Source organism: Malus sylvestris, chromosome 16 (genome assembly GCF_916048215.2).
Source record: "Malus sylvestris chromosome 16, drMalSylv7.2, whole genome shotgun sequence".
NCBI lineage: Eukaryota > Viridiplantae > Streptophyta > Magnoliopsida > Rosales > Rosaceae > Malus > Malus sylvestris.
The window spans coordinates 9,200,549-9,227,233 of NC_062275.1; the positions used below are offsets into that span (position 1 = coordinate 9,200,549).

The following is a 26,685-nucleotide window of genomic DNA, read 5'->3' on the forward strand; positions in this document are numbered from 1 at the left end:
CCGCCCCCAGTGGATTCTGATCTGCTTGATCACAACTGATTTGGGATGCAGAAAGAATGCCATAGACTAAGTAAACAATCCTAGAGAGAGAGGAAAGAAGACAAGGAATGTCTGAGAAATAGAAAGATACAGAAACGCTTCCAAGTTTGCAACCCAAGAAGGAAGCGAAGTCTCAGGCTTTTATTCAGTAAGACGAGGTCGTTTCAAATTATTTTTAAAACCAGGCCCAAAATCGCGTCGTATGACCTGGGTATTTGAAAGAAAAAAAAATCCTAGCAACCCTACACAGAGCAGTGCATCCACTGCAGATCCAGATTCTCCGATGAACAAAGAAGAACTAGAGGGGCGGTTCCTCAATTTCAGTGTTCATTTCCGGCGATTGCCTACGTGGCTTCGCCACTGGTTCGTAACTTTGCCACGACAATCTACTATTTTTGTAAGACTCACAAAGATATTTTAACCTCTTCCTCCTACCTCAAAATTAATATGACTTGAGCAGAAAGTGAAAGAATGTTTTGCTCCGAAAGCATTTAGCGCTACAATATTTACTTTTGGCTTTTTAGCCAAAATGGTCCCTAAGATTTGCATAACTCCTCATTTTGGTCCCTGATATTTCAAATCAATAGAAGTGGTCCTTGCGATTGTCCACCATCCATCATTTTGGTCATTCTGTTAAAAACTCTGTTAAGTGTTCTAGATATCTTGGCCGGAAGTTTGGGCAATTTTCAAAGCTTCGTAACTCAATCGATTCTTAACCAAATTCAACTTATAATATATCAAAATGAAGACAAGAAAGTGTAGAATAGGATTATACCATTTAGAAGCCCAATAGTTGCCGAAGATGGTAGGAAAATAGCCTAAAAGTTAATTGGTCCGAGAGAAAATTGGAAAACTTGTCGGAAACTGGGTAAACTTTAAACGTTCATAACTTCTTCAATACGCAACGAAATCAAGTGATTCAAAAACGAAAATCATACTTCTTGACGAGATGAAGAGAGTGGTACCTTTTTTCAATGGCTAACTCACCATGGTTTGGCCGAAAAATGGTTATCTTGGTCTCAAGTTAGCAACTTTTGAGCTGTTTTTTTTGCCAAACCACGATGAGTTAGCCATTGAAAAAGGTACCATTATATTTGTCTCGTTAAAAAATATGATTTTTATTTTTGAATCTCTTGATTTCGTTGAGTATTGAAGAAATTATGAATATTTAAAGTTTACCCAGTTTCCGACAAGTTTTTCAGTTTTCCCTCAGACCAGTCAATTTTGAGGCTATTTTTCGACCATCTTCAGCAACCATTGGGCTTCCAAATAGTATAATCTTATTCTACACTTTCCTATCTTCATTTTGATATATTATGGGTCGAATTTGTTTACAAACGACTGAGTTACGAAGCTTTGAAAATTGCCCAAACTTCCGACCAAGAGCTCCGAGACATTTAACAGAGTTTTTAACAGAATAACCAAAATGATGGATGGTGGACAATCTCAGGGACCACTTCTATTGATTTGAAATCTCAGGAACCAAAGTGAGGAGTTATGCAAATCTCAGAGACCATTTTGGCTAAAAAAACCTTTACTTTTTTCTTGGGATAAAACATACAATGATTAGTTTTATTTATCTCTACTAATTAATAAAACTCTATTTATCAACTAAAAAAGGATGAAAAGAAAAATTAATCTTCTATCATACAAAAAAAATGATGGGCAATAATGTAATTTCACAGGTTCAAATTTTACAGTTTTTATTGAAACCTCACCTACAGGTGATGTTAAAATACGTGCAATATAAAAAAATTAAAAAAAAAACAAAAAAAAACCTTCCACTCCCCCCACGTTCTCTCTCTCTCTCCCTCTCTCCCTCTCTCCTACTTATTTTCTAAAAAAATGTGTTCATACATACAAAACGTGTAAGTAAATGCTAGTCACTAATGGATTATAGATTCCAACTTACAGCAACAATAAACTGAAAATTTTACGGAATAAAAAAAAGCCCTCTAGCAGGACTAATTGGGCCATCACATAGCCATATGCTGGAAACTGTATCAGCCCATACAGAACTTGAGTGATGCCCGATTATTAAGTGGATCTCTAAGAGACCGTTCGTACGCCATTGCTTAGCTATTTTAACCCAAAATACAACCATTTGTTGCTCCCAGGCTCTTTTCATGATGTTTTGCTTTTTCATCCTATTTTTTTACTGTTCTTTGATAAAATTTTCACGGCATCAGATTGCACCACGTGGCAGCTGCATAATAATTTATTTTTCTTTTATTGTTGAAAATCTTACTGTCCAAATCAACTGACTAATGTAAATCTAACAAATCATCTTGGAGGAAAAAGAAGCCATTTGGCTCTGGACTGTGCAGGGGGAGCCCCGCTAGGGATGGGCAAAATACCTATGGGTTTGGGTAACTGCAGTTACCCGTTCATTTAAAATTAACGGTTACAGTTATGGGTAACCGTTTAGACGAATAAACGGTTATGGGTATAATTGTTTATCTGTGAAATTTAAATGGACGGTTATGGGTATTACTCGCACTTATAATGGATATACATCGTTTATGGATATTATCTGCGGTTATAACGGATATCCATTTACCTATTTAACTTAATATATGTAAAATTAAAAATAAATAAATAAACCGTAAATTTTCAATCTCTCCACCAGACTCAGAGTGTCAGACGCCACGTCCCCTGCTTATCTTTCTCCTTGCTGCCCTCTCTCTCATCTCCGCCGCTGTGACGACCCATCCCTAATTTTCCTATGTAATTTCTTCCCGAGTATGTGTATTGACGATTATCCCTTTATTGGCAAGTGACGTTGACTTATTCTTATCGCTTTCCTTTTTATTTTTCGTTATCGCATTTAAATTGTACACGCTAGTACGAGTAGACGTAAATTTTGAAATGTAAAAATATCTACTTCGGATAGATTTCGATTTTCTTTTACTGTAGGAAATCTAAAAAAAAAAAAAAAACTATCCTTGGATTCCTTTTAAACCCATCCCGTGCACTTCCCCCTTCATTATTCACTGTCACCATCCCATCTTTTCCTTAATTTCTGTGCCCTCAGTCAGAAAAGCATATCTCTCTTCTCTCCCTCTCCCACGCCACATTCCTTCTTCTTCCTCTCTGCAACAACCACAAAACACACCAAAACTCACAAACGTGAAAAACAAATTACATCATCATGCTCATCTCAGTCCCACGAGCACAACCATGTCTTTGAAATCTGGTGTGGACGAGTTTTGACTCACCAACTGGGAAAGTCGACTCGGCGAGTTCGACATATCGATTTTCAGGCTATGCATGGCTTAGGTAAGTCTTGAGAAACCCTTAGAACCTTTATTTCACTTCTATGGGTTGTTATTGATCATTTGTTTGTGTTTTGAACGTGTGGTTTTACCCAGAAACTCGAGAAGAAGGAGAACCTGCCATTTTTCACTCAAGAACCGTGGCCATTTGGTCACTTTCAAACCATTTTTCTAGTCAACCTCGACCACATATGGGCACGCGTAGACCACCACTTTGGGTGGCGCGTGGGGGCACGTCCGCCCTCTGACCGGCGCATGGTTGACGTGTGTGCGTTCGTGTCGTCGAGTAGATCGATTTCATATATTTATACTCTAGGTTTGACCAAACTATGGGGTTTTTATTTAGGTTTCCGTTATGTGCTTTAATTAATGTTATTTAGTTATTTCACATATAGGGGAAACTTATTCCGAGGATTTTCGAGGCCAAGCTAGGCTCGGGGGCTACGACCCAGCGACGTACTTGTTAGTGTGCAGTTGTTTTATACCTATATATATTTATAGTTTTCATAAATGCGTATTTACTTCACTTTTACGCTTATCTTGCCTAGTATCATTATTGTGATATAAATTGTGATAAATGCTGTTATATGGTTGTGATATTACTGTCATGGCATTCATACATACTTGTGTACATGCTCATCTTGCTGCACCCGGTGTTAGTACTCGCCTCAGGGCCAGGGTCAGTCCTTCACGTGTATGTTCACATCCGCACCATTCGCTCACCTTGGATCCAAGTTTAGGTGCCAGTCTTGTCGGGTAGATTGCATTAGGCGATCTGAGTTGTATGTGATGTGCTTTTGCACCAGTCTTCACGTGATCGTAGTACTAGAGCATATTGATTACACCTAGTCATGTTCGTGTCAGAAACCATCTATTCGAACTTGTGTATCAGCTTAGATGGATGAGCACTTAGTTATATTGATTATCACATGATTATTATGGTGGCATATGATACATCATTTACTTCGCATATTTCTAGTTATATGGCTGATATATTGGATTTCATACTTATGTTGTATGTTTTGAGGAAACTATACTTGTTTTACGGTGAGGGGTTAGTATATTCAAAGATAAAGGTTTTCTTATAAGCATTGTTTTGCTGACCCACTCAACTTTGTTTTTCGCCCCTCCAGGACCTAGATAGCTGTACTCTCTGTGGCACTCGAGAAATCATGGCAGTTTTGACATTTCCTTCTATTTAGACGTACGAACTTATCACTATTATGTAATAAGTGTACTTTGGTTGCTTTGACTACTCTTTCATAGTCTCACTGTCTGTTACGCTCTGAATAATTGTAGTGGGTTCAACCCACGAATTGCGCACTCTTTCACTGTTTAGTTCTAATTAGTTTTAATTTTATTCACTTTTTGCATGACTTACCCTTATGGTTACGTCACCTCACGGTGACGGCCAGCGTGCTTCGACCTTTCCAGGTCGGGGTGTGTCAGCTTGGTATAAGAGCATAGGTTTAGACAGTCCTACATTTCCTAGTGTGTTTTAACTCTTGTTTTCTTATGTCAGAACCATGCCACCTTGTAGAGAGCCACGTTCTCCAGCGGAGAATAACTTTCCGAACTTTGGGCAATTTGGTAAGGCTATCACCGCTGCTATTCAGTCTTCACTCCGTCCTACCCCGAGGAATACTCTGGATATTGTATCCCGCCTAAATATTAACGATTTCGTTGGTAATAAGGGACTGAAGAAGTCCGAGATATGGTTCGATCATGTGGAGAAGACTTTTCAAGTTATGCACAGGTAGGGTAATCTTTCCCTAGAGAGATAGGTTGAGACCGCGACCTGGTTCTTTCGATTGGGAGCAGAATCTTGGTGGGATCTTAAGAAGAAATCCTTATCTGATGCGGATGTTGCAGATTGGGATGTTTTCAAACAGTTATTTAAGACCAAATTTATTCCTCATGAGTATGTGGATAGTAAGAAGAATGAGTTCATAGACCTGAGGCAGAGCGATATGTCAGCCATTGAGTATCATCGAAGGTTTACTCACTTATCCCGTTATTGCCCCAAGACTGCTGCTAATCCCCCAGAGATGCTTCGTTTGTTTAAGAGGGGAACTTGCAAGAAATGGCGCAATATAGCAACTGCTATTCCTTGTGTTACTTACCATGAATTCTTCGAGGTCTTGCTTCGGATTAAAGATTCGGATAATTCTCTTGATGATGAGAATGAGGGTGTTGGCTGGAATGTCCAAAGGTACAATAACAAGGGGCGATCATCTTTTGGCCCGAGAAGGGCTTAAAATTAAAAAAAAAATGGAAATTGCTCTGGATCCTCAAGCGGGGGTTCTAACTCTGGTACACCTCAGAGAGGAGGCAGGTCCACTAGTGGTTCTCATTTTCAGAACCAAGGAAACTCTAGCAGTTCAGGTGTTCAGTTTTGTCGCAGGTGTAACACCCGTCACTATGGCAAGTGTAAGAGGGGAAGCAGAGGATGTTTCACTTGCGGACAAACAGGGCATATAGCTTATAATTGTCCTTAGAATCAGAAGAATCAGCCTGCTAATCTACCATCGGCAGTCCCCCTACAGCAGCTTCCAGCCTCTGGTAACCGTCAGCAGTTAGGCTATGGTGGAGCCTTCCACTACTAAGGAGCATAGTCCCAAATCAGGAAGGACCATACCAGTATACACCTAAGGTTCCCTACTACCAAGGAGGTTATCAGCAGACTCAGGGAGGTTATCCACAGTTCCAAGGAGATTATACACCGTATCAAGGCGGCGGAGCACAGATGTATATTGGAAAGCAGTATCAGAACCTAGACGTAGCGTCTAGCAGTGGAGGTTTAGGCAGACAGGCAATTCCACCCAAGCAGGGCCGAGGTAATCAGGGTCGAGGTAATCAGGTTCAAGCAAACAGAGGTCGTGGAGGCAGACAGCAAGTTCAGGGAAGAGTTAACAACATCACCCTTCAAGATGCTTAGGCTAATCTGGACTTGATCATGGGTACGTTGAATGTTCTAGGCCATTTTGCTAAAGTTTTAATTGATTCTGGTGCTACACATTCAGTTATTTCCCATAAGTTTGCTCAAACGACTCAACCACATCCTACTTCACTCAACTACGAGTTGGAGTTCTCGATGCCTAGGGGTGAAATCAGTTATGTTAGTTGGGAATATCAAGGATGTCCCATCATTGTCGAAGATGTAGTCATGCCGGCTAATCTTGTTCCTTTGGATATCGTTGATTTTGACGTTATCTTAGGCATGGATTGGTTACACTGCAATCATGCCAAGTTGGACTGTTATGAGAAAGTTGTTACTTTTCACCGACCGGGCATGCCTACTGTCATGTTTATCGGTGAGCGTGGTGGTCTAAAGCATGGAGTTATCACTGCCATAAGGGCGAGACAACTGTTGAGTAAAGGTTGTCAAGGTTACTTAGCTCATGTTGTGCTAGCGAAGAAGACTGTTGCATCTGTGAAAGACGTCGGAGTAGTTAGACATTTTCCCGATGTTTTTCTTGAGGAATTACCTGGCTTACCCCCAGATCGTGAAATGGAGTTCACCATCGATCTACTTCTAGGTACTAATCTTATTTCTCTTACACCTTACCGTATGGCTCCTACAGAGTTAAGAGAACTTAAAACTCAGTTGTAAGAGTTGGTTGATAAGGGTTTCATTCAGCCAAGCACTTCCCTGTAGTGAGCTCTAGTTCTATTTGTACGGAAGAAAGATGGAACCTTGAGGTTATGCATCGATTACAGGCAGTTGAATCGGGTGATGATTAAAAATCGCTATCCGTTACCTCGTATTGATGACCTCTTTAATCAGCTCAAAGGTGCTTGTGTGTTCTCGAAGATTGATCTGAGGTCTGGTTACTATCAATTGAAGATCAGAAGCGAATACGTTCCAAATACAGCTTTCAAAACTCGATACGGTCATTACGAGTTCCTAGTGATGCCATTTGGATTGACTAATGCACCAGCAGCTTTCATGAATCTGATGAATCGAGTATTCCATCCATATCTTGACAAGTTCGTCATTGTTTTCATAGATGACATTTTGGTGTATTCTAAGAATGAAACTGATCATGCCAGGCATCTGCGTTTGGTTCTAAAGACGCTAAGGGCAAATCGGTTGTATGCTAAGTTCAATAAATGTTAGTTTTGGCTGGATCAAGTGTCATTTTTAGGGCACGTGGTATCAGCTCAAGGTGTGCTTGTGGATCCTTAGAAAATAACAGCTATGGAAAATTGGGAACAACCTCGGACAGTTACGGAAGTTCGAAGCTTTCTTGGTCTTACTGGTTATTATCGACGCTTTGTGAAAGAATTTTCGATCATAGCACTACCTCTGACAAAAATGACTAGAAAAGACGCTCTTTTTGTGTGGAGTAGTGAGTGTGAGCGGATTTTCCAGCAATTGAAGTTTCTTCTCACTCATGCACTTGTCTTAGCACTTCCCGATGATAGTGGGAACTTCGAGATCTACAGTGATGCGTCTCTAAATGGTCTTGGTTGTGTGTTAATGCAGCATGATAAAGTGATTGCTTATGCATCGCGACAATTAAAGCCCCATGAGAAGAACTATCCTACTCACGAGCTCGAGTTGGCAGCGATCATCTTTGCTTTGAAAATTTGGAGGCACTATCTTTATGGGGAAAAGTGTAAGATCTTCATTGATCATAAGAGCCTTAAGTACATCTTCAATCAGCCGAACCTCAATCTCCGGCAGCGGAGGTGGGTAGAGTTACTCAGTGATTATGATTGCACCATTAAGTATCACCCAGGTCGTGCTAATTCAGTAGCTGATGCTCTTAGTAGGAAGTCTCATGGCCAACTTAATGTTCTTTATGGTAGTCGCATTCCTCTTTTGATTGACCTAAGATCCATTGGAGTAGCATTGAAAGAGGGTCGTCGGGGGGCCCTAATTGCCAGTTTTCAGGTCAGACCGGTTCTGTTGGATCGTGTTCTCGAAGCCCAAAGGAATGATACAGAATCTTAGGAATTGATACAAGCAGTGTTAGACGGGAAAAAGAAGGACTTCTGGATTAGAGATCCTGACAGCATGCTTATGCAAGGCGAACGAATGTTTGTACCGAATGTTGAGGAATTAAAGAAAGACATATTGGATGAAGCACATATCTCTGCTTATGTGATGCATCCAGGGAGCACCAAGATGTATCATACCATCCGACATTTTTATTATTAGCCAGGTATGAAAAGAGAGATTGCAGAGTATGTTAGTCGTTGTGCAATTTGCCAGCAGGTTAAGGCAGAAAGGAAAAAGCCGTTTGGATTGCTGCAACCACTCCCGATACCTCAGTGGAAATGGAAAGATATTACAATGGATTTCGTGTACAAGTTACCTCGTACTCGAAATGGTTACGATGGTATCTAGGTAGTAATTGATCGACTTACCAAGTCAGCGCACTTTATACCCGTTCGTGAGAATTACTCGTTGAATCAGTTGGCTGAACGGTTCGTCTCTGAAGTGGTTAGGTACCACGGAGTCCCAATTAGTATCATTTCTCACCGGGATCCCAGATTCACTTCAAAGTTCTGGGTAGCTTTTCAGGAAGCTTTGGGATCGAGATTACTCTACAGCACCGCCTATCATCCCCAAACAAATGGGCAGTCAGAGAGAACTATCCAGACTTTGGAAGATATGTTGAGATCGTCAATTCTACAGTTTAAAGATGCTTGGCACAAGTGCTTACTGTTGATAGAGTTCGCATACAATAACAACTTCCATTCTAGTATTGGTATGGCACCATTTGAAGCGTTGTATGGGAAACCATGCCGTACTCCACTTTGTTGGTCTGAGGTCAGCGAACGAGTTTTAATGGGCCCTGAGATTGTGAATGAGACGACACAGAACATTCAAGTGATAAAGGCTAACCTAAAAGCAGACCATGATCGACAGAAGAGTATCGCCGACAGACATTCTACCGACAGAGTTTATAAGGTTGGTGATTAGGTATTCTTGAAGTTATCGTCGTGGAAAGGTGTTGTGCGATTCGGAAAGAAAGGGAAACTCAGCCCTAGGTACATCGGACCGTACCAGATCGTTGAACGAGTCGGTGAAGTTGCTTATCGACTTGCTTTGCCACCAGAATTGGCGAGAGTGCACAATGTGTTTCATGTATCGATGTTATGGAGGTACGTTTCTGATTCGTCACACGTAATCCCTCCTCAGCCTCTGGAGATCAATCCAGATTTGACCTATGACGAGGTTTCAATAACTATCATTGATTGGAAGGATAAGGTTCTTAGGAACAAAACCATGCGGATTGTGAAGGTTTTGTGGAGGAACCACTAAGTGGAGGAAGCCAATTGGGAGACTGAAGAGCGTATGCGAGATATGTATCCACGTCTATTTTATGGCTTTGATAGTAGTTAGCATTGAAATTTCAGGGACGAAATTTTTATAAAGGGGGTAGATTGTGACGACCCGTCTCTTATTTTCCTATGTAATTTCTCCCCGAGTATGTGTATTGACGATTATGCCATTTTTGGCAAGTGACGTGGACTTATTCTTATCACTTTCCTTTTTATTTCTTGCTATCACATTTAAATTGTACATGCTAGTACGAGTAGGCGTAAAATTTAAAGTGTAAAAATATCTACTTCGGATAGATTTCGATTTCCTTTTACTGTAGGAAATCTAAAATAAATAATAAAAAAAAAAAACTATCCTTGGATTCCTTTTAAACCCATCCCGTGCACTTCCCCCTTCATTATTCACTGTCACCATCCTATCTCTTCTTTATTTTATGTTCCCTCAATCAGAAAAGCATATCTCTCTCTTCTCCCTCTCCCATGCCACATTCCTTCTTCTTCTTCCTCTCTGCAACAACCACAAAACACATCATAACTCACAAACGTGAAAAACAAATTACATCATCATGCTCATCTCAGTCCCACGAGCACAACCATGTCCTTGAAATCTGGTGTGGACGAGTTTTGACTCACCAACTCGGAAGGTCGACTTGGCGAGTTTGACATATCGATTTTCATGCCATGCATGGCTTACGTAAGCCTTGAGAAATCCTTAGAACCTTCATTTCACTTCTATGTTATTGATCATTTGTTTGTGTTTCAAACGTGTGGTTTTACCCAGAAACTCAAGAAGAAGGAGAACCTGCCATTTTTCACTCAAGATCCGTGGCCATTTGGTCACTTTCAAACCATTTTTCTGGTCAACCTCGACCACAACTGGACTTCTTCTAGGTACAAACTTGTTTTCTACATTCCTAACTTCAAAATGGCTTTTGAATCACTGAGTTTGGTTAAGTAACGAGTTAGAAATCAACTCTGGAAGTTAGGAAGAAAATTTCAGTTTCTGGAAAATTTGTAACCGTGGTCGTTTGGCCACTTTCAGGCCAAATTTCCGATTAACTCAGACCATATTCAAAATTTCTGTAAATTGGGATCGGTAGATCACATTCCTAGCTTTAATTTGGCTTTTGTAAAAGTGAATTTGGTTAATAATCGAGCTCGTTATGGGCTCTGGAAGTTGGGCCAAAAATCTGTAAAACTGCAGATTTTCGCGAAGAAGGCGAGTACAGTGTACTCGCCGGGGCGCGTGGGCGCGCGTGGACCACCACTTTGGGTGGCGCATGGGGGCGCGTTCGGCCTCCGGTAGGCGCTTGGTTGACGAGTGTGCGTTCGTGTCGTCGAGTAGATCGATTTCATATATTTATACCCTAGGTTTGAGCAAACTATGGGGGTTTGATATAGGTTTCCGTTATGTGCTTTAATTAATGTTATTTAGTTATTTCACATATAGGGGAAACTTATTCAGAGGATTTTTTAGGCCAAGCTAAGCTCGGGGGCTACGACCCAGCGACGTACTTGTGAGTGGGCAGTTGTTTTATACCTATATATATTTATAGTTTTCATAAATGCGTATTTACTTATCTTTTATGCTTATCTTACCTAGTATCATTATTGTGATATAAATTGTGATAAATGTTGCTATATGGTTGTGATATTACTGTCATGGCATTCATACATACTTGTGTACATGCTCATCTTGCTGCACCTGGTGTTAGTACTCGCCCCAGGGCCAGGGCCAGTCCTTCACGTGTATGTTCACATCCGCACCGTTCGCTCACCTTGGATCCAAGTTTAGGTGCTAGTCTTGTCGGGTAGATTGCATTAGGCGATCCGAGTTGTATGTGATGTGTTTTTGTAACAGTTTTCACATGATCGTAGTACTAGAGCATATTGATTACACCTAGTCCTGTTCATGTCAGAAACCATCTATTTGAACTTGTGTATCAGCTTAGATGGATGAGCACTTAGTTATATTGATTATCACATGATTATTATGGTGGCATATGATACATCATTTACTTGGCATATTTCTAGTTAATGGCTGATATATTGGATTTCATACTTACGTAGTATGTTTTAAGGAAACTATACTTGTTTTACGGTGAGGGGTTAGTATATTCAAAGATAAAGGTTTTCTTATAAGCATTGTTTTGCTGACCCATTCAACTTTATTTTTCACCCTTCCAGGACCTAGATAGCTGTACTCTCTGTGGCACTCGAGGAATCACAGCAGTTCTGACATTTCCTTCTGTTTAGACGTATGAACTTATCACTATTATGTAATAAGTGTACTTTGGTTGCCTTGACTACTCTTTCGTAGTCTCACTGTCTATTACGCTCTAAATAATTGTAGTGGGTTCAACCCACGAATTGCGCACTCTTTCATTGTTTAGTTCTAATTAGTTTTAATTTTATTCACTTTTTGCATGACTTACCCTTATGGTTACGTCACCTCACAGTGACAGCTAGCATGCTTCGACCTTTCCAGGTCGGGGTGTGTCAGCCGCTCATCTATCTCTGACGACTTGGTTCACCTTTTTTGTACTATTTTTTTCATTAATAAAAGTTTGTTTTATGTAAAAAAGAATATTAATCAATAACTCATGAATCAAAATCTCTGCTTCGGTTATTCTAGTTTTGGCGGACAAGTATTATAATAACTTTGAAAGAATATGTTTCGCTCATTACCCGAGGAACAAATATTCTGAAACATGGAGCATTTATATCATGGATGTGCTTTTGTATACTGTGCTTTCTTAAACTCTTGGATTACCTGGTTCAAATAATGTCGCATGGTTTCCATTTACATGGACAATTTATATTGCCTTGACAATTTCCATTTTATTTTGTTATCTGAGTTTGACTGTGTTCCATTTCAGGCCAAAGACAACTCAGCAGCAGAGGACCAAGCGCCTCTCTCTCATTTAGTATTAGCTAAGATACTAAATTCGACATCTCAATGCATGTTAAAATGTACTTATAACTATGTTTAATTGTCAGAAAATGAAAATTATGACAAATTTTTCTTTTGTAAATTTTCAAGTTGTTAAAAAAAACATGTAGACGGGTGAAAAAAAGGTAAATGCGTAAAAAAAAAGAATAAATGGGTTCAAAAAGGGTAAACGGGGTAAATGGTTATGGTTAAATGGGTAACGGTTATAGTTAAATGAGTACACGGTTATGGATATGGTTAACCGTTTATAAACGATTATAGGTATGTGTATAACCGTTTATGCAATTACCCAACGGAAAAACGGTTATGGGGTTATGAATATAAACGGTTATGGGTAAATAACTGCGGTTACCTGCCCCCCATAACCGTTGCCCATCCCCCCACTTGATCGATTATGTAGCTAGAGAGCTCAAACCCAGATAAAAGTTGCAGGGGCAGCTGAAAAGGCGGTTACCCGTAATAAGGGTAAAACTGTAAACAGTTAAGGTTGTTATAGTTGTTTTGTAATTAGTGAGTGATGAGTTGATGAAGGTGTAATTAGTTAGCTATCTAATACTAGTGAGTAACTAGTATATAAGGCATCAGGGTGTAACCTTATTGAGTTAATGAAAATGAAAGGATAATTTTCCTAATATGGTATCACTCGCCTAAGTCCTACGACAGCCGATCCTCTCCTTCTGCTTCCCGCTTCTTCCTCTTCGAATCTTCAAACCCTAGAAATCTCCCGCTTCTTAATCTTCGATTCTTCCAACCCTAGTAATCACCATGGCTGGATCTCCTTCTTCTGGATCTGCTTCTTGTCCTAATTCTTCTCTCTCCTCGACGACATCGTCGATTACGATCCAAAATATTGGATCTATGGTGCCGATCAAGCTCACATCGACGAACTATCTCACCTGGAGTGCTTTGTTCGCTCCCATCCTTCGCCGGTACAATCTCACCGGAATCATTGACGGCACAATGTCTGCTCCGCCGAAATACCTTCTTGACTCCTCGGGTACTCAAACTTCTACTCTCAATCCTCAGTATGTTACTTGGTTTGAGAATGATCAGAATATCTTGATTTGGATCAATTCTACTCTCTCGGATGCCCTAATTCCGTACACTGTTGGAGTTAATTCGGCTCGTGAGCTCTGGTCCAAATTGGAATCGCGACTTGCAACGGCTTCGCAATCGCACATTCATGAGCTTCGTTCTCGTCTTCGTAGCATCACGAAGGGTGATTCTACGGCTGCGCTCTATCTTCAACAAATTGAAGAAATCGCAGATGCTCTTGCCAATGCAGGCGCTCCAATCAAAGATTCTGAGTTGATTTCTGTCATTTTACATGGTTTGCCCTCTGAGTATGAGTCTTTCATTGATGCAATCCAATTTCGCCTGGGTTCAACCACTATTGATGAACTTCATGGGCTGCTTTTGAGTAAGGAGCTTCAACTGACTGCTCGCAAGAAAACCTCACCTTCTACTCCCGTTCAAGCTTTTAATGCTTCTGCTGGTCTTCTTCCCACACCTCTTGGTGATTTTGGTCCGCAAGCATTCTTTACTCAGAACGGCTCTTCTTCCCAATCCTATGGTACTCCAAATCGTGGCAATTTCTCTCAATCTCGTAATTACACAAATCGTGGTTCACAGCGGAATCATCAAGGTTTTCAGGGCAATCAACGATTCAATCGCGGGTTTCAGGGTAATCCTCGTTACAATCGTGGTCCTCATTCTCAGTACAACAATTCTCACAGAAAGATTTCCTGTCAAATTTGTCGCCAATTGGATCATGAAGCTGTTGAGTGTCCTCAGCGCATGAATCCCAATTTTGGTAACAAGAACTCTCCTGCTGCTTATCATGCCTCTACCCCTCCTACTTGGCTTCTTGATTCTGGTGCGAGCTCGCACATGACTCATTCCTCCACCAATTTGCAGAATCCTGAGCCCTACACTGGACCTGAGCAAGTGTATATTGGTGATGGCAAAGGTTTGCCTATTCTCAATTCTGGTTCTTCTACACTTAATACTGGTTCTCATTGTTTTGATCTTAACACTGTCTTGCATGTTCCTCATCTTAAGCAAGATTTGATTTCCGCAAATCGGTTTATTCTTGATAATTGGTGTTCTATTCATTTGTATCCTTTTCACTTCATTGTGAAGGATCTTTCTTCGGAGAAAACGCTTTTTAAAGGTCCTGTGAGAGCTGGTTTCTATCCATTTCATGCATCTTCTATTACTAGTAATCAAAAGGCATTTGCTGCTTCTGCTAAAGCTTCCCCGCAGACTTGGCATCATAGATTGGGTCATCCGGCTCTCAACATTCTTCATAAACTAGTAACTCATTCTTGTATTTCAGTTTCCAGTGCTTTAAATAAATCTGTGTGCTCCAGCTGTGCTCTAGGCAAGAGTTCCAAGTTGTCTTTTGCTTCTGTTTCTTGTACATCCAGTAGGCCTCTAGAGCTCTTGCACACTTATGGGGTCCTGCACCACTCATTTCTGTTAATGGATTTCGCTATTATCTCATTTTTGTTGATGACTACACCAAGTATACTTGGTTTTTTCCTCTCAAGTCTAAATCTGATGTCTTTGATACATTTGTGCAATTCAAAGTGTTGGTGGAAACTTTACTCAGTACTAAGATTGTTATCTTGCGATCTGATTCTGGTGGGGAATTTCTGAGTCTCAAGTTTATCCGGTTTCTTCAAGAACAAGGCATTTCCCATCAGTTAAGCTGCCCCCACACACCTGAGCAAAATGATTGTGCTGAGCGCAAGCACCGGCATTTGGTTGAAACTGCTCGAACTCTCCTAGCAGCATCCAAGGTTCCTCAGTCTTATTGGGTTGAAGCTTTTGCCACAGCTATCTATCTCATCAATCGGATGCCAACAACCACCAACTTCTCACCTTGGGAACTACTATTTCACAGATCTCCAGATTACACCTCACTGAAAATTTTTAGATGCCGATGTTTCCCATGGTTGAAACCTTATACAACTTCCAAGCTTGATCCCAAGAGCAAGGAATGTGTTTTTTTGGGGTACAGTTTAAACCACAAAGGCTATAAATGTCTTGATCCTTCCACTGGCAGAGTGTATCTTTCAAGGCATGTTATTTTTGATGAAGATACATTTCCTTTTGCTCAACAGGATCATCCTCCGCCATCACATTCCAGCTCTAGTTCTTCTCCTTTGCAACCATCCAATCCTATTCCCACCACTTTAACTTTTCCTTCTCTATCTCAACCTTCTTCCTCTTTGTCTCCTCTCTTATCTCCAACTCCCTCTTCACCCTCTCCATCCCCATCTCTTCCTGTCCCCTCTTCTACTGCCTTACCTAACCCTCCTCTTTCTGCACCCTCAATCCCTCTCAATACTCATTCCATGCAAACCAGATCCAAATCGGGTATTTTTAAACCCAAAGCACTTATGGCAACCAAGTATCCCATCTCTTCTGATCTCTCTCCCGATTATACACCTTCTACCTATCTTCAAGCCTCTAAACATCCTCATTGGCGTCGAGCAATGCAAGAAGAATTTAATGCTCTCATTCAAACTGGAACTTGGTCTCTAGTTCCTGCATCTCCCACTCAGAACTTGGTTGGTGCGAAATGGGTGTTCCGAATCAAACGAAAACCGGATGGTACTATTGATAGGTACAAAGCTAGGCTTGTTGCAAAAGGCTTCCATCCGCAGCACGGTATTGATTATACTGAGACATTTAGTCCAGTTGCTAAGCCTGTTACTATTCGGTTACTTCTCACTTTGGCTGCTAAGTTTGATTGGTTTCTCAATCAACTTGATGTCAGCAATGCTTTTTTGCATGGTAACTTGACAGAATCTGTGTTCATGATCCAACCACCAGGATTTGAAGACCCTACCAAGCTAAATCATGTTTGTCATCTCCATAAATCTTTGTATGGGCTCAAGCAAGCCCCCAGGGCCTGGTATGACAAACTCACCACTGCATTGAAGTCTCTGGGTTTCTCAGGTTCCTCAAATGATCATTCTTTATTTGTCAAGAAGGCTCCTGCGTTGATCTTCATTTTGGTCTACGTTGATGATATTATTGTTACTGGACCGAATGCTCAACTCTGCCAAGATGTTATTTCTCAGCTCAATTCTTTATTTCATGTCAAAGATCTTGGTCCTCTTCATTACTTCCTTGGTATTGAAGTCAAGCGGTCTTCATCTGGTATCCTTCTCTCTCAACACAAGTATATTCTTGATCTTCTCTCCAAAGCCCACATGGAAGGCTCCAAACCTTGTGTCACTCCTCTTAGTACAACTAAATTGGATCATGACTCTTCTCTGCTTGATAACCCTGAGGAATATAGATCTTTGGTTGGTGGTTTGCAATACTTAACATGGACACGGCCAGATCTGTCTTTTGCAGTTAATTTGGTTTGTCAATTTATGCACTGTCCGAGACAAGCTCATTTTCAGGCCGTCAAACGCATTCTCCGATATCTAAAGGGTACCCTGTCTCTTGGCTTATGGTTTCCCAAATGTCCTAAACCTCTTACTCTTACTGCTTTCTCTGATGCCGACTGGGCCGGTTGCAGTCTTGATCGCCGATCTACTAGGGGGTTTTGTGTCTATTTGGGTGACTCCCTTATAAGCTGGAGTGCCAAGAAACAGCCTACTATGGCTCGGTCATCGACCGAAGCTGAATATCGATCTTTGGCTAACACTGCAGCTGAACTGACATGGATAAGCAAGCTTCTACTTGATGTTGGTCTTGCTCTTCCTTCTTCCCCTCAGATTTGGTGTGACAACATTTCTGCCATTTCATTGGCTAAAAATCCAATCTTCCATGCTCGAACCAAGCATGTGGAGATTGATTATCACTACATTCGGGAAAGAGTGCTTGCTCATCAAGTTCAAGTTTTGTTTGTGTGTACTCAAGATCAGGTTGCTGATATATGCACCAAGGCTCTGTCCAAGCACAGATTCCATCTTCTCCGGGCCAAACTCTCCCTTCGGCTACCTCAGTTCGGTTTGAGGGGGGATAATAAGGGTAAAACTGTAAACAGTTAAGGTTGTTATAGTTGTTTTGTAATTAGTGAGTGATGAGTTGATGAAGGTGTAATTAGTTAGCTATCTAATACTAGTGAGTAACTAGTATATAAGGCATCAGGGTGTAACCTTATTGAGTTAATGAAAATGAAAGGATAATTTTCCTAATAACCCGCCCGCCATAATCATTGTCCATCCCTAAGCCCCACTCTATCAATTCTATAGCTAGCAGGCTCAAACCCAGATAGAAGTTGCAGGGGCAGCTGGAAAGGCACAAGCCCTTGATCCAATTACGCTTCCGTTCTTTGCACCGTGGGCCATCTTTTTTGGGACCAATAACAATTCAACAATTGCCCTATAAATTGAACAACGTTGTCTTGCCCTATGGAACTGAAAGGCAAGCATAAGAACCAAAACTGAGATTAATGTGTTATGTGGATTCTTAATATGAAAGGTTCAAGCGTACCTACCGACTTGTGTGCCTGACATAGAAGACACCAAAACTCCAGCATCTGGTTTTGAGCTCTAGCTTGCAAATCATATTCTTTGCTTACCAGCAATAAAAACGTCATATCAGCACTCGATAGTAAATAGGGAACTTTAACGAAAAGCACCTGGTACTGTTCACTTTAACGAAAAACCACATTTTTACACTAAAAAGTCAATCCTGGTACTATTCACTTTACCCTTTATTTTGTCCTTATCATTAAAACTCAAAGTTTTCAAGCCCTTTTCATTAGTTTTCCTTAGTAAATATGCATTGGAAAGTCATGCCCAATAAATGGAGAAATTTTTTAGTGTGATCAGTACACGGAATGGTACATCATGTGTCACTATACAAATTGTGGGATATGTGTGTTAAAAAGTTAATAACTTAAAAAATAAAATTTCTCACAACTTCTATAAAAACACATGGTGTATCACTCGTGTTCTGGTCACAATGAAATGAGCTTCTTTGGCTATGAAATTGAAAGAACTTAAGCAATGGTTGCTTAAGCTCAACTCAGTTAATAATGAGTGAGTTCTTTACTTCATTATATAAATTAAATTATATAATGTATTACATATTCAAAACAATTGCAACAATATCGGAGTCTGAAACAGGAGCACCAGAGAGGGAGAGTATCTGCAAAACAGTTAATCCTATCCAAAAATTCAAAAATTGCGGAATCGCCTCTATGAGTATTCATTAACTCACTACGTAGCTGGAGGAGTCGGCGTGTGGAATGAAAGGCATATCTTTCACACAAAGTTGACCATGCGGAGTGGGAACTAGTTTGCCCAATCAAAGCAGCAAGCACCGTGGGGTGGACCGAAGAGTTGATTCAAGACATGACCATGGCATCTTGTTGGATCCATGCTTTGAAGTCAGGGTTGATGGCATCAGTGATATTACCATCAGCATCTTTGAGAAATGCTGGAGGAAAATTTCTTGTTCCATCCACAAATGAAACAAGATTGCGACTCTTGAGTAAAAAGAACATCTTGGCTTACCAGAAAGGATAGTTGGTGCGATCAAGTTTGATCGTGAGAAAATTTGAGGCATTAGGTAAGAGTCGTAAGACGCGAAGGTGAATGGGAGAGGAGTTGGAAAAAAACCGGGTTCTGTCTTTAGACTTTAGCTCGATGATACCATGAAAGAACTTAAGCTAGAGTTTTGATTATTGATTGCATAAGCTCAACTCAGTTAATGATGAGTGAGTTCTTTACTTCATTATATAGGCATACAAGATCAAGTTGTTTGTATATGTTATCACATATTACATGGGAATTCAAATTACAAAAAAAAAATATGAACTGAAGCTAAGGTATACACGGTGGAGAAAAGATAGAGTCATAGCGAAGAGGGGCTGTGATGCTTCTCATTCTGTTGAAGATTTCATGTGTTATCCAAATTCTGAATTTGATTTGATGAGCGGGAACCATGTAATTCAAATTGCACAAACTTGGATTGATGAGTTGAAGAGGATTGCTGACCTGGATGACAAGTAGGATTATTAGGTTTTTCAGAAATTACGTAATACATAGATACAAGAAACGTGTATCGGTAACTCTAATATGCCTCTCTATCACTAAACTTTATGCATAATTACCGGATGGACCATCCGATAAAACTGCCAATTGCCCATTTTCCATCGGACAAAGTATTGTGAATATCGCTTTTAAGAAATGGAATTTTAACGAAAAGTTCGCGGTACTCTTCATTTTAACGAAAAATCATATTTTTACACTAAAAAGTCAAACCTAATACTATTTATTTTACCCTTTATTTTGTCTTTATCGTTAAAACTCAAAATATTTAAATCATTTTCATTAGTTTTGAAATGACAAAACGAAAAAATTTCACCATATTTAATGAATATAAAGGATAATCTTGTCACAACCTCTAGGATTAAGAATTGATGAAAAACCTTGAGAAAAAGAAGTTTAATGTGCTGGAAACATGATCTGGCACACCAAGTATAATATTACAATTGATTGGAAACTTGAAAAAAAATCCAGACAAATTATATTATTACTATTGGTATACCGGACCGTGAGCCATCCATGCTCAAAAATTTATCTATTTAAATTCTGTCTCTGTAATTTTCATTTATTTTTTGTTACTTTTTCTTTGAAACCATTTATTGCCATTGGATTCACTTGTATGAATCTTCACGTGTTAGTTGGATCTTCTTTATTATTATTGTCTTTGAATTCATATCAGTCGCCAACCAACTTCTCAAAAAATTATTTCTTTTCTATCTACTTGGTTTAAAGCTTCATCCTTTCACGATGTTCTTCACGTCTGCATAAACCGCTGGATATTGTTCTGTTCATCTCTTCACTTAGCAATTTTACAGTGAGGATTAAACTCAGGTTAGGTGTATGATTCTTATTTGTACGTAGGAGTTTGTTCTTTGTTTTAAATTGTTTAAATCATATAGCCATCAAACAGAAGACTAATTGGTATAAAAACAAGCGTAGTAGCGTTCTAAAATTCATACAATCGATCTCACTTGGTGAGATAAAGCTTGGGTAATGTTGTTGTATAAGAGCCACTTTGTATCCGATTCTTTGGCCAGGAGTTTGTTTGTTCCTTTTTTTTCAATTGTTTTATATATTTGTTCTTTTTGGAGACGAGGGAATGAAAGCGGCGTCCATTTCCGACTTGGCAGCCTTGCGGGCCTTCAGAACCTGCACTTGGTTCCGCTGGTTCTCAACCTCCGACGGCTTGTCGGCGAGGGCCTTGTGGACCAAGTCCTTCGGGGCGGCCATTGGCAGCGTGAAGCAGCGAATAAAGGATGGAGGTGGAGGTAAAGGGAGGAGCGGAGTGAGACGATTGGAGCAGAAATAGTGACCAGGTCGATAAGGGAATGAAAGAAGATAATCTGTGCATGAGAATTTGGCCACTTCTGGAAGCGGGAAAGCAAATCACTTGTTCTGGTTAGGGTTTTAAGGGAACGGTGTGGTCGGATGAATTTTTGAACCCGATTAGTTTCTAGACCTGATACTGCAAAACCCAACGAGCGGTTAAGGTATGGACAATATGAGATCACGAAACTAATTGGGTTCAAAAATTCATCCATCATCGTTTACTGACCGTTCGTTAAAATCCTAACGAGAACAAGTGGTTTAGCTTCCCACAACCATAAGTAGGCGCCAAATTCACATGCACAGATTCTCTTTTTTCATTACTTTATCGACCGTATTTGGTCACCTAACTACGCTTCTCCCGTCACCTCCGCCTCCCTTCGCTATCCGTCGCTTCACACCGCCAATAGCAATTGCAGACGCCGACAAGTAGTCGGAGGTCAAGAACCAACCGAACCAATGTGGACTCTGAAGGCCGGCAAAGTTGCCAGGTTAGAAGTCGACGCCACCATTGAAGCTCTAAATGCGCTCAAGTTGGAGAAAGCTGCAGTCGAGAAGGACTTCCAGGCCACATTGAGCAGCGGCAAAGGGTCCGGTAACAAGGAGGTGCTCTGGCAGGCAGTGTCGAATACGCTAGAACATCACCTCTTCTACATCAAGTCTTCAACATCTACGGTGGCATTGTAGGACTGTATGTCTACGGTCGGCTGGTTGCACCGTCAAGTCCAACGTGCTAGCTTTTTGACGGCAGGTTCGATTAACTTCATTTCTAGTTTTTATTCTTAGTTCGTGTTGAATTTGTTAATTCAAGTACCTTGAATTATCTGCAATTATAAATGCGTGGCTTGTATAGATGGAGATGTGTGGTTATGTAGGTATAGTTGGAGATAAACATGTTAGATGATTGCTGCAGTGCCAAGTTTAATTATTAGTTTTGGCTTATTTCATTGGGTTTTGCTCTGCAAGTATGGGATGTTACGAGTGACGTTGTCGGCAAATCCACTTGCTGTATTGAATTGCAAGAGTGAAATATGAAATATAAGTTCTAGCACATGTAGATCTATCCATACTTCTCAATGGGATGTTCCCGGACATAATAGTTAGTCCGTTTATTGTAGACTGGTAGTAGGGTTCAGTAGTAGTTACTTATTCTGCACCGACATGATTGTATATGCATAATTTTTTAAGCCTAACCCGTTGCTGTTAGAGTAGATTTTCAATCAGTTTTGAGTTTCTAACTGTTTGATTGTTTGCTCGATCAGGTACCTCAATAGGGAAAAGATATGCTCGAACAGATGAACTGGGTGTACCTTTTGCAATCACAGTTGATTCTACATCATCGGTGACACTGAGAGAGACGGACAGCAAGGATCAAATCCGTGTTGATGTGAAAGAGGCAGCATCTGTGGTGAAGGATGTAGCTGAGGGAGTGAGGAGCTGGGCTGATGTGTGGGAGACTTTCCCCCATCATTCTTCTGCATCTGCCGATGAGTAGATTTCGGGTGGATTTAACACTACGTGGATCCAAACATGCAATACCGTTTTGTTGAGTCGGAAATGTTGTTACTATACAAAGGCGACGACGTTGTTGAAGCACAACCAACTAATTGGAGAGATGCTTGTTCTTAAATTATGTGTAGCAAGAGGCCGAAGCCTGAATTTGACATGCTACAAGTTTTGATTTTTCATATTTTCCTCATCAACTGGCAGCTTAGAACTTAGGTGATCTACATTACATAAGTGCAGTAATGTGCTTGAACCAGTAATTAACCTGTTTCATGTAATTATTTTGGAAGCCGACTTGTGTCGATATGCTTTGGATTGAAGAATGGAGAGGCATCAGTGAATGAATGTTTTCGTGAAAAGGGAAAAGGATCCACCTGATCCCGTCATCGTATGGTCAGAAATCATATGAACTGACACAATTACGAGATCTTCGGATCCTTAGGAAAATGATCCGGCGCGATGATCCTTTTTCCGTGAAAAGGCGAACAAACTAAGCTGGTAAATAGGATTGGGGATATGAAAAAAAGGTAGATTAATTAGTCTAATCATTCTTCAATTAGAAGATTGATTGAAATTTGAGTCGATCGAAAACTAATCATTTTACTCATTTTTTTCTGTCGCTCATAATTTTCTTAAAGAAGAGTATTATTCATCTATATTTTTGGTTTTTTAGTAATTAATTAAAAAACCATTTAATGAAATAAAAAAACATTTATTTCAATAAACAAAGGAAACCAAAAAAATCAATCAATTTTATAATAAGAAATTGTCAATAGACTTTGAGAAATTCTTTATAGGGAACTTTCACGCAAAACTTTTGGTACTGTTTATTTTAACAAAAAATCATATTTTTATACTAAAAAGTCAATCTTGATATTATGCACTTTACTTTTTATTTTGTTCTTATCGTTAAAACTCAAAGATTTCAAGTTTTTTATATAATGTTTACTTATGCCATCGTTTATGGGTCGACGACGTTTTCGGCCCGCATATGTTCGGGTTGGACTTTGCAATGGTGGTCAAATAGCCCAAAAAAAGAAAAACAAAAAGAAGAAAGAAAAAGGCATTTGTGATTTGTTGGTGACGTCGAGACTCGAGAGGGCTGAGGCCATTGGTACCGAGCGATTGCAGAAGAAGAGGAAAATGCTGAGGGTCGCGGGAAGAAGGCTTTCATCTTCCGCCGCAGCGTGGCGGTCATCGTCGCAGACCACCCCCGCCTTCGTCTCCGGCGGATCCCATCCGCTTTTCAGTACCAACAACAACAGCGACGACTCTTCCTCCGATTTCGCTTCCGGATCCCCCGCTCCCTTCAATTCCAAAATTCCATCTCTCATTAGAGGTCAGCGCTCATCCCGTACCTTCTTCAGATGTATTTAGGGTTTGATTCTATTCAATTGGTTGTGCTTGTTCAATCCAATCACGGCTCTAATTTTTTAGATTTTGAAATTGAAATTTGATTTATAATGATTAGGTTATTAAAAAAAAAATATTTCGTTTCTGTCATTATGTGCTCATTTTTCATTTTCAATCTAATGATTTGTGCTAATTTTTTCGATCCATTTGTTTCCAAAGTACGGTCTTTGGTTAAATCGAAATGGGGATTTAACATTTCTAATTGGATACGTCACCCGTAAGTGGGATCCTTTTCGATTTGTTAATCCATAGCATTTGAACTTGCTCCGTTTGATGTTTTTGCAATTTGATTTTGGTGCATTTCAAAACTTGATTGGAGATAATTGGAGATTGTATTGCCGAATACTTTAGTTTAGCAGGATATGCATTAATTGTTGTATGAATCTCTTCTTAGTAATGTTGTGCTTTGTCTATTGAGATTGGATGAAGTCCGCATTAATAAAATGACAAAAAAATTAGTCCATTTTCTTAGCCCTTTTTTTACTTTATGCATTTCTTTAAGGATTCCAGTTCCGGAAAAAAAAGATGGTAACTTTTAGGTTTTAGTGAATGTCATTTCTTGAAGGATTACGGTTTACTACACAAGCTCAGTTGATAGTATGACACAATGTTGAGATTCGGGCGTAATGTGGCACTGATTTATATTGCTAGTTTCTGAATATTTCGATAGGTAGGTCGATATTTGTCACAGCTGCTGTAAACAAGGGTTGAATGATGAACCCATGTGTCTTCTTTCTAGATTAATTAACTTGCATTCGGTCTCTGTACTATACATATATTACATATGAGTTGTACCCACGCTCTCTGGCTGGAGTTGGAAAGTCATTTCGTTCTTTTATAATCTAGCTATTTTAGTTTTCGCTAAATGCCTATAGTTAGTAATTTGATTGGAAAGGGCCTTGCTGAATGTTGATGTGCTTTTCTTGTTAGGTGTAGATTGGGAAATGTGATGTTTCTTCACATGGTATTGTGGAAATTGTTAGCATGAGATTCATTAGTGTATGAAACTTGTTTGCTGAATGGTCTGGTTCTTCATTTCAGGATTTTCCTCTGAAGCCCTCGCTCCTGGAAATGATATTAGTTTTCTCTCAGACGTCCCAGCTACTGTGGCAGCTGTGAAGAATCCTTCTTCAAAAATTGTGTATGATGAGTACAACCATGAAAGGTATCCACCTGGTGACCCCAGCAAGCGTGCATTTGCTTATTTCGTCTTGACAGGGGGCAGATTTGTGTATGCCTCCTTGATCCGGCTTCTCATCCTCAAGTTTGTACTGAGCATGTCAGCCAGCAAAGATGTTCTGGCCCTTGCTTCCCTTGAGGTTGACCTGTCCAGCATTGAGCCTGGTACTACTGTCACTGTCAAGTGGAGAGGGAAGCCTGTTTTCATTAGGCGTAGAACGGAAGATGACATCAAGTTGGCTAACAGTGTAGATGTTCAGTCCCTTCGTGATCCCCAACAGGATGCAGAGAGGGTTACAGATCCAGAATGGCTTATTGTTGTCGGGGTCTGCACTCACTTAGGGTGCATCCCCTTGCCAAATGCTGGTGATTTTGGTGGTTGGTTCTGCCCATGCCATGGTTCGCACTACGACATTTCTGGCAGGATCCGCAAGGGACCTGCACCATTCAATCTAGAGGTACCCACTTACAGTTTTTTGGCGGAGAACAAGCTACTGATCGGATGAGAATTGCCTGGCAGTCTTTTTTTTCTTTTCTGGGGTACCATTTGACATGAGGTTTCATAATATAGCTTCCTCTACATCAGGGAAAGTGATGTTTGCAAACTTAATACTTTTCTTTTAGTCATGATTTACACATTTGGATTTTGTTAACACTGTCGGTTCTGGATGGAGTTCTGATGTCTGAATAATACAATTAAACTGATGTTCACCATGTGTAGTTTTCATGTTACATCGGCTGATTCAATCGAATAATTGAAGCTTGAGACAAATTCATACTTACACCATTAAATTGTGTCGTTGACAGATCCATCCATACTTACCAGCTTGAGGTCCCCCAAGCCCTAACTAAACTGCCTTCCGATGAGGCTACTTATTTAGGACCACCGGAGTAAATACACGGGTGTTTTCAAAATAAGAAAGAGTAAAAGGGGTTTGGTTATAGTTCGGTCCTATTCGTTTGATTAACCTGCATAGCGTTTGGCAGTTGCATCTCAACATGTCAACATTGACTTGGGCTGGTCCTGCATGTTGGCGTGAGTCAACCAAATAGAATTGGAATGTAATTAGGTTTCCAAATTTGGTATAGATTCCTTCCTAGTTTGGTTTGGAGTCCTTTAATATTGATTGTACCACGAGATCTGGATGTGTATGTATGCGTATTACCTCCGAGAGGAGCAAATATACAAGGAAAAGAATTAAACCCTAGTTTCATCTTTTATCTTGGTACCAGAGTAGGTTTCAGCCTGTTTCTTTCTCTAAACCCTAGCCACCGCTAACTTGAAAGCTCTTGTTGGCTTAATAAACCGTCTGCAAACACATATCAAGAGTGTGGTGTCTCGAGACAATAGGCTTGTACTAAAACCAAACCCCATAAACCACAAACGTGCTGCTTCGATGGTTGAAAACAAAGTTGTGCTTCCAGTTATGGCTCTTGCTTCAAACGAATCTCCCAACCTGAGTGCCCTACCGTTCGGATTTGGTCAAGGATGATGAAAGTTCATGTTGAAGGTTTGAATATGATGGAATATCTCAATGGACAGACTCTGGCAGTTGAAGAGACAGAACCTGGGTTCTCAAAGTGGCACACCGAGGATGCGATTGTCCGAGGATGGCTGCTGAAAACCATGGAACCGCATTTGCTTGGGCTGTTTATCGAGTTACCAATTGCA

The 26,685-nt window shown here is 40.2% G+C and overlaps 2 protein-coding genes and 1 long non-coding RNA gene across 3 annotated transcripts in view; all 3 read left to right on the top strand.

The window, feature by feature from the left end:
- Positions 1–22,744, top strand: part of LOC126607433 (glycine--tRNA ligase, mitochondrial 1-like) — a 49,683-nt gene extending 26,939 nt beyond the window's left edge. Inside the window, exon 9 of the mRNA XM_050275016.1 lies at positions 22,178–22,744. Within this exon, the coding sequence (XP_050130973.1) occupies positions 22,178–22,410 (233 nt within the window). The 3' untranslated portion in view covers positions 22,411–22,744. The remainder of the gene's footprint in view (positions 1–22,177) is intronic.
- Positions 3,659–11,991, top strand: LOC126607447 (uncharacterized). The gene is made up of 2 exons (XR_007617600.1): positions 3,659–3,776; positions 11,799–11,991. It is a non-coding gene; the product is annotated as an uncharacterized LOC126607447 (long non-coding RNA).
- A 613-nt stretch (positions 22,745–23,357) lies between the features above and the next one.
- Positions 23,358–25,795, top strand: LOC126607437 (cytochrome b-c1 complex subunit Rieske-4, mitochondrial-like). The gene is made up of 2 exons (XM_050275020.1): positions 23,358–23,760; positions 24,876–25,795. Exons 1-2 carry the CDS (start codon positions 23,373–23,375, stop codon positions 25,517–25,519), a joined length of 1,032 nt encoding a protein of 343 aa, XP_050130977.1. The 5' UTR covers positions 23,358–23,372; the 3' UTR covers positions 25,520–25,795.
- Positions 25,796–26,685: the final 890 nt, after the last annotated feature.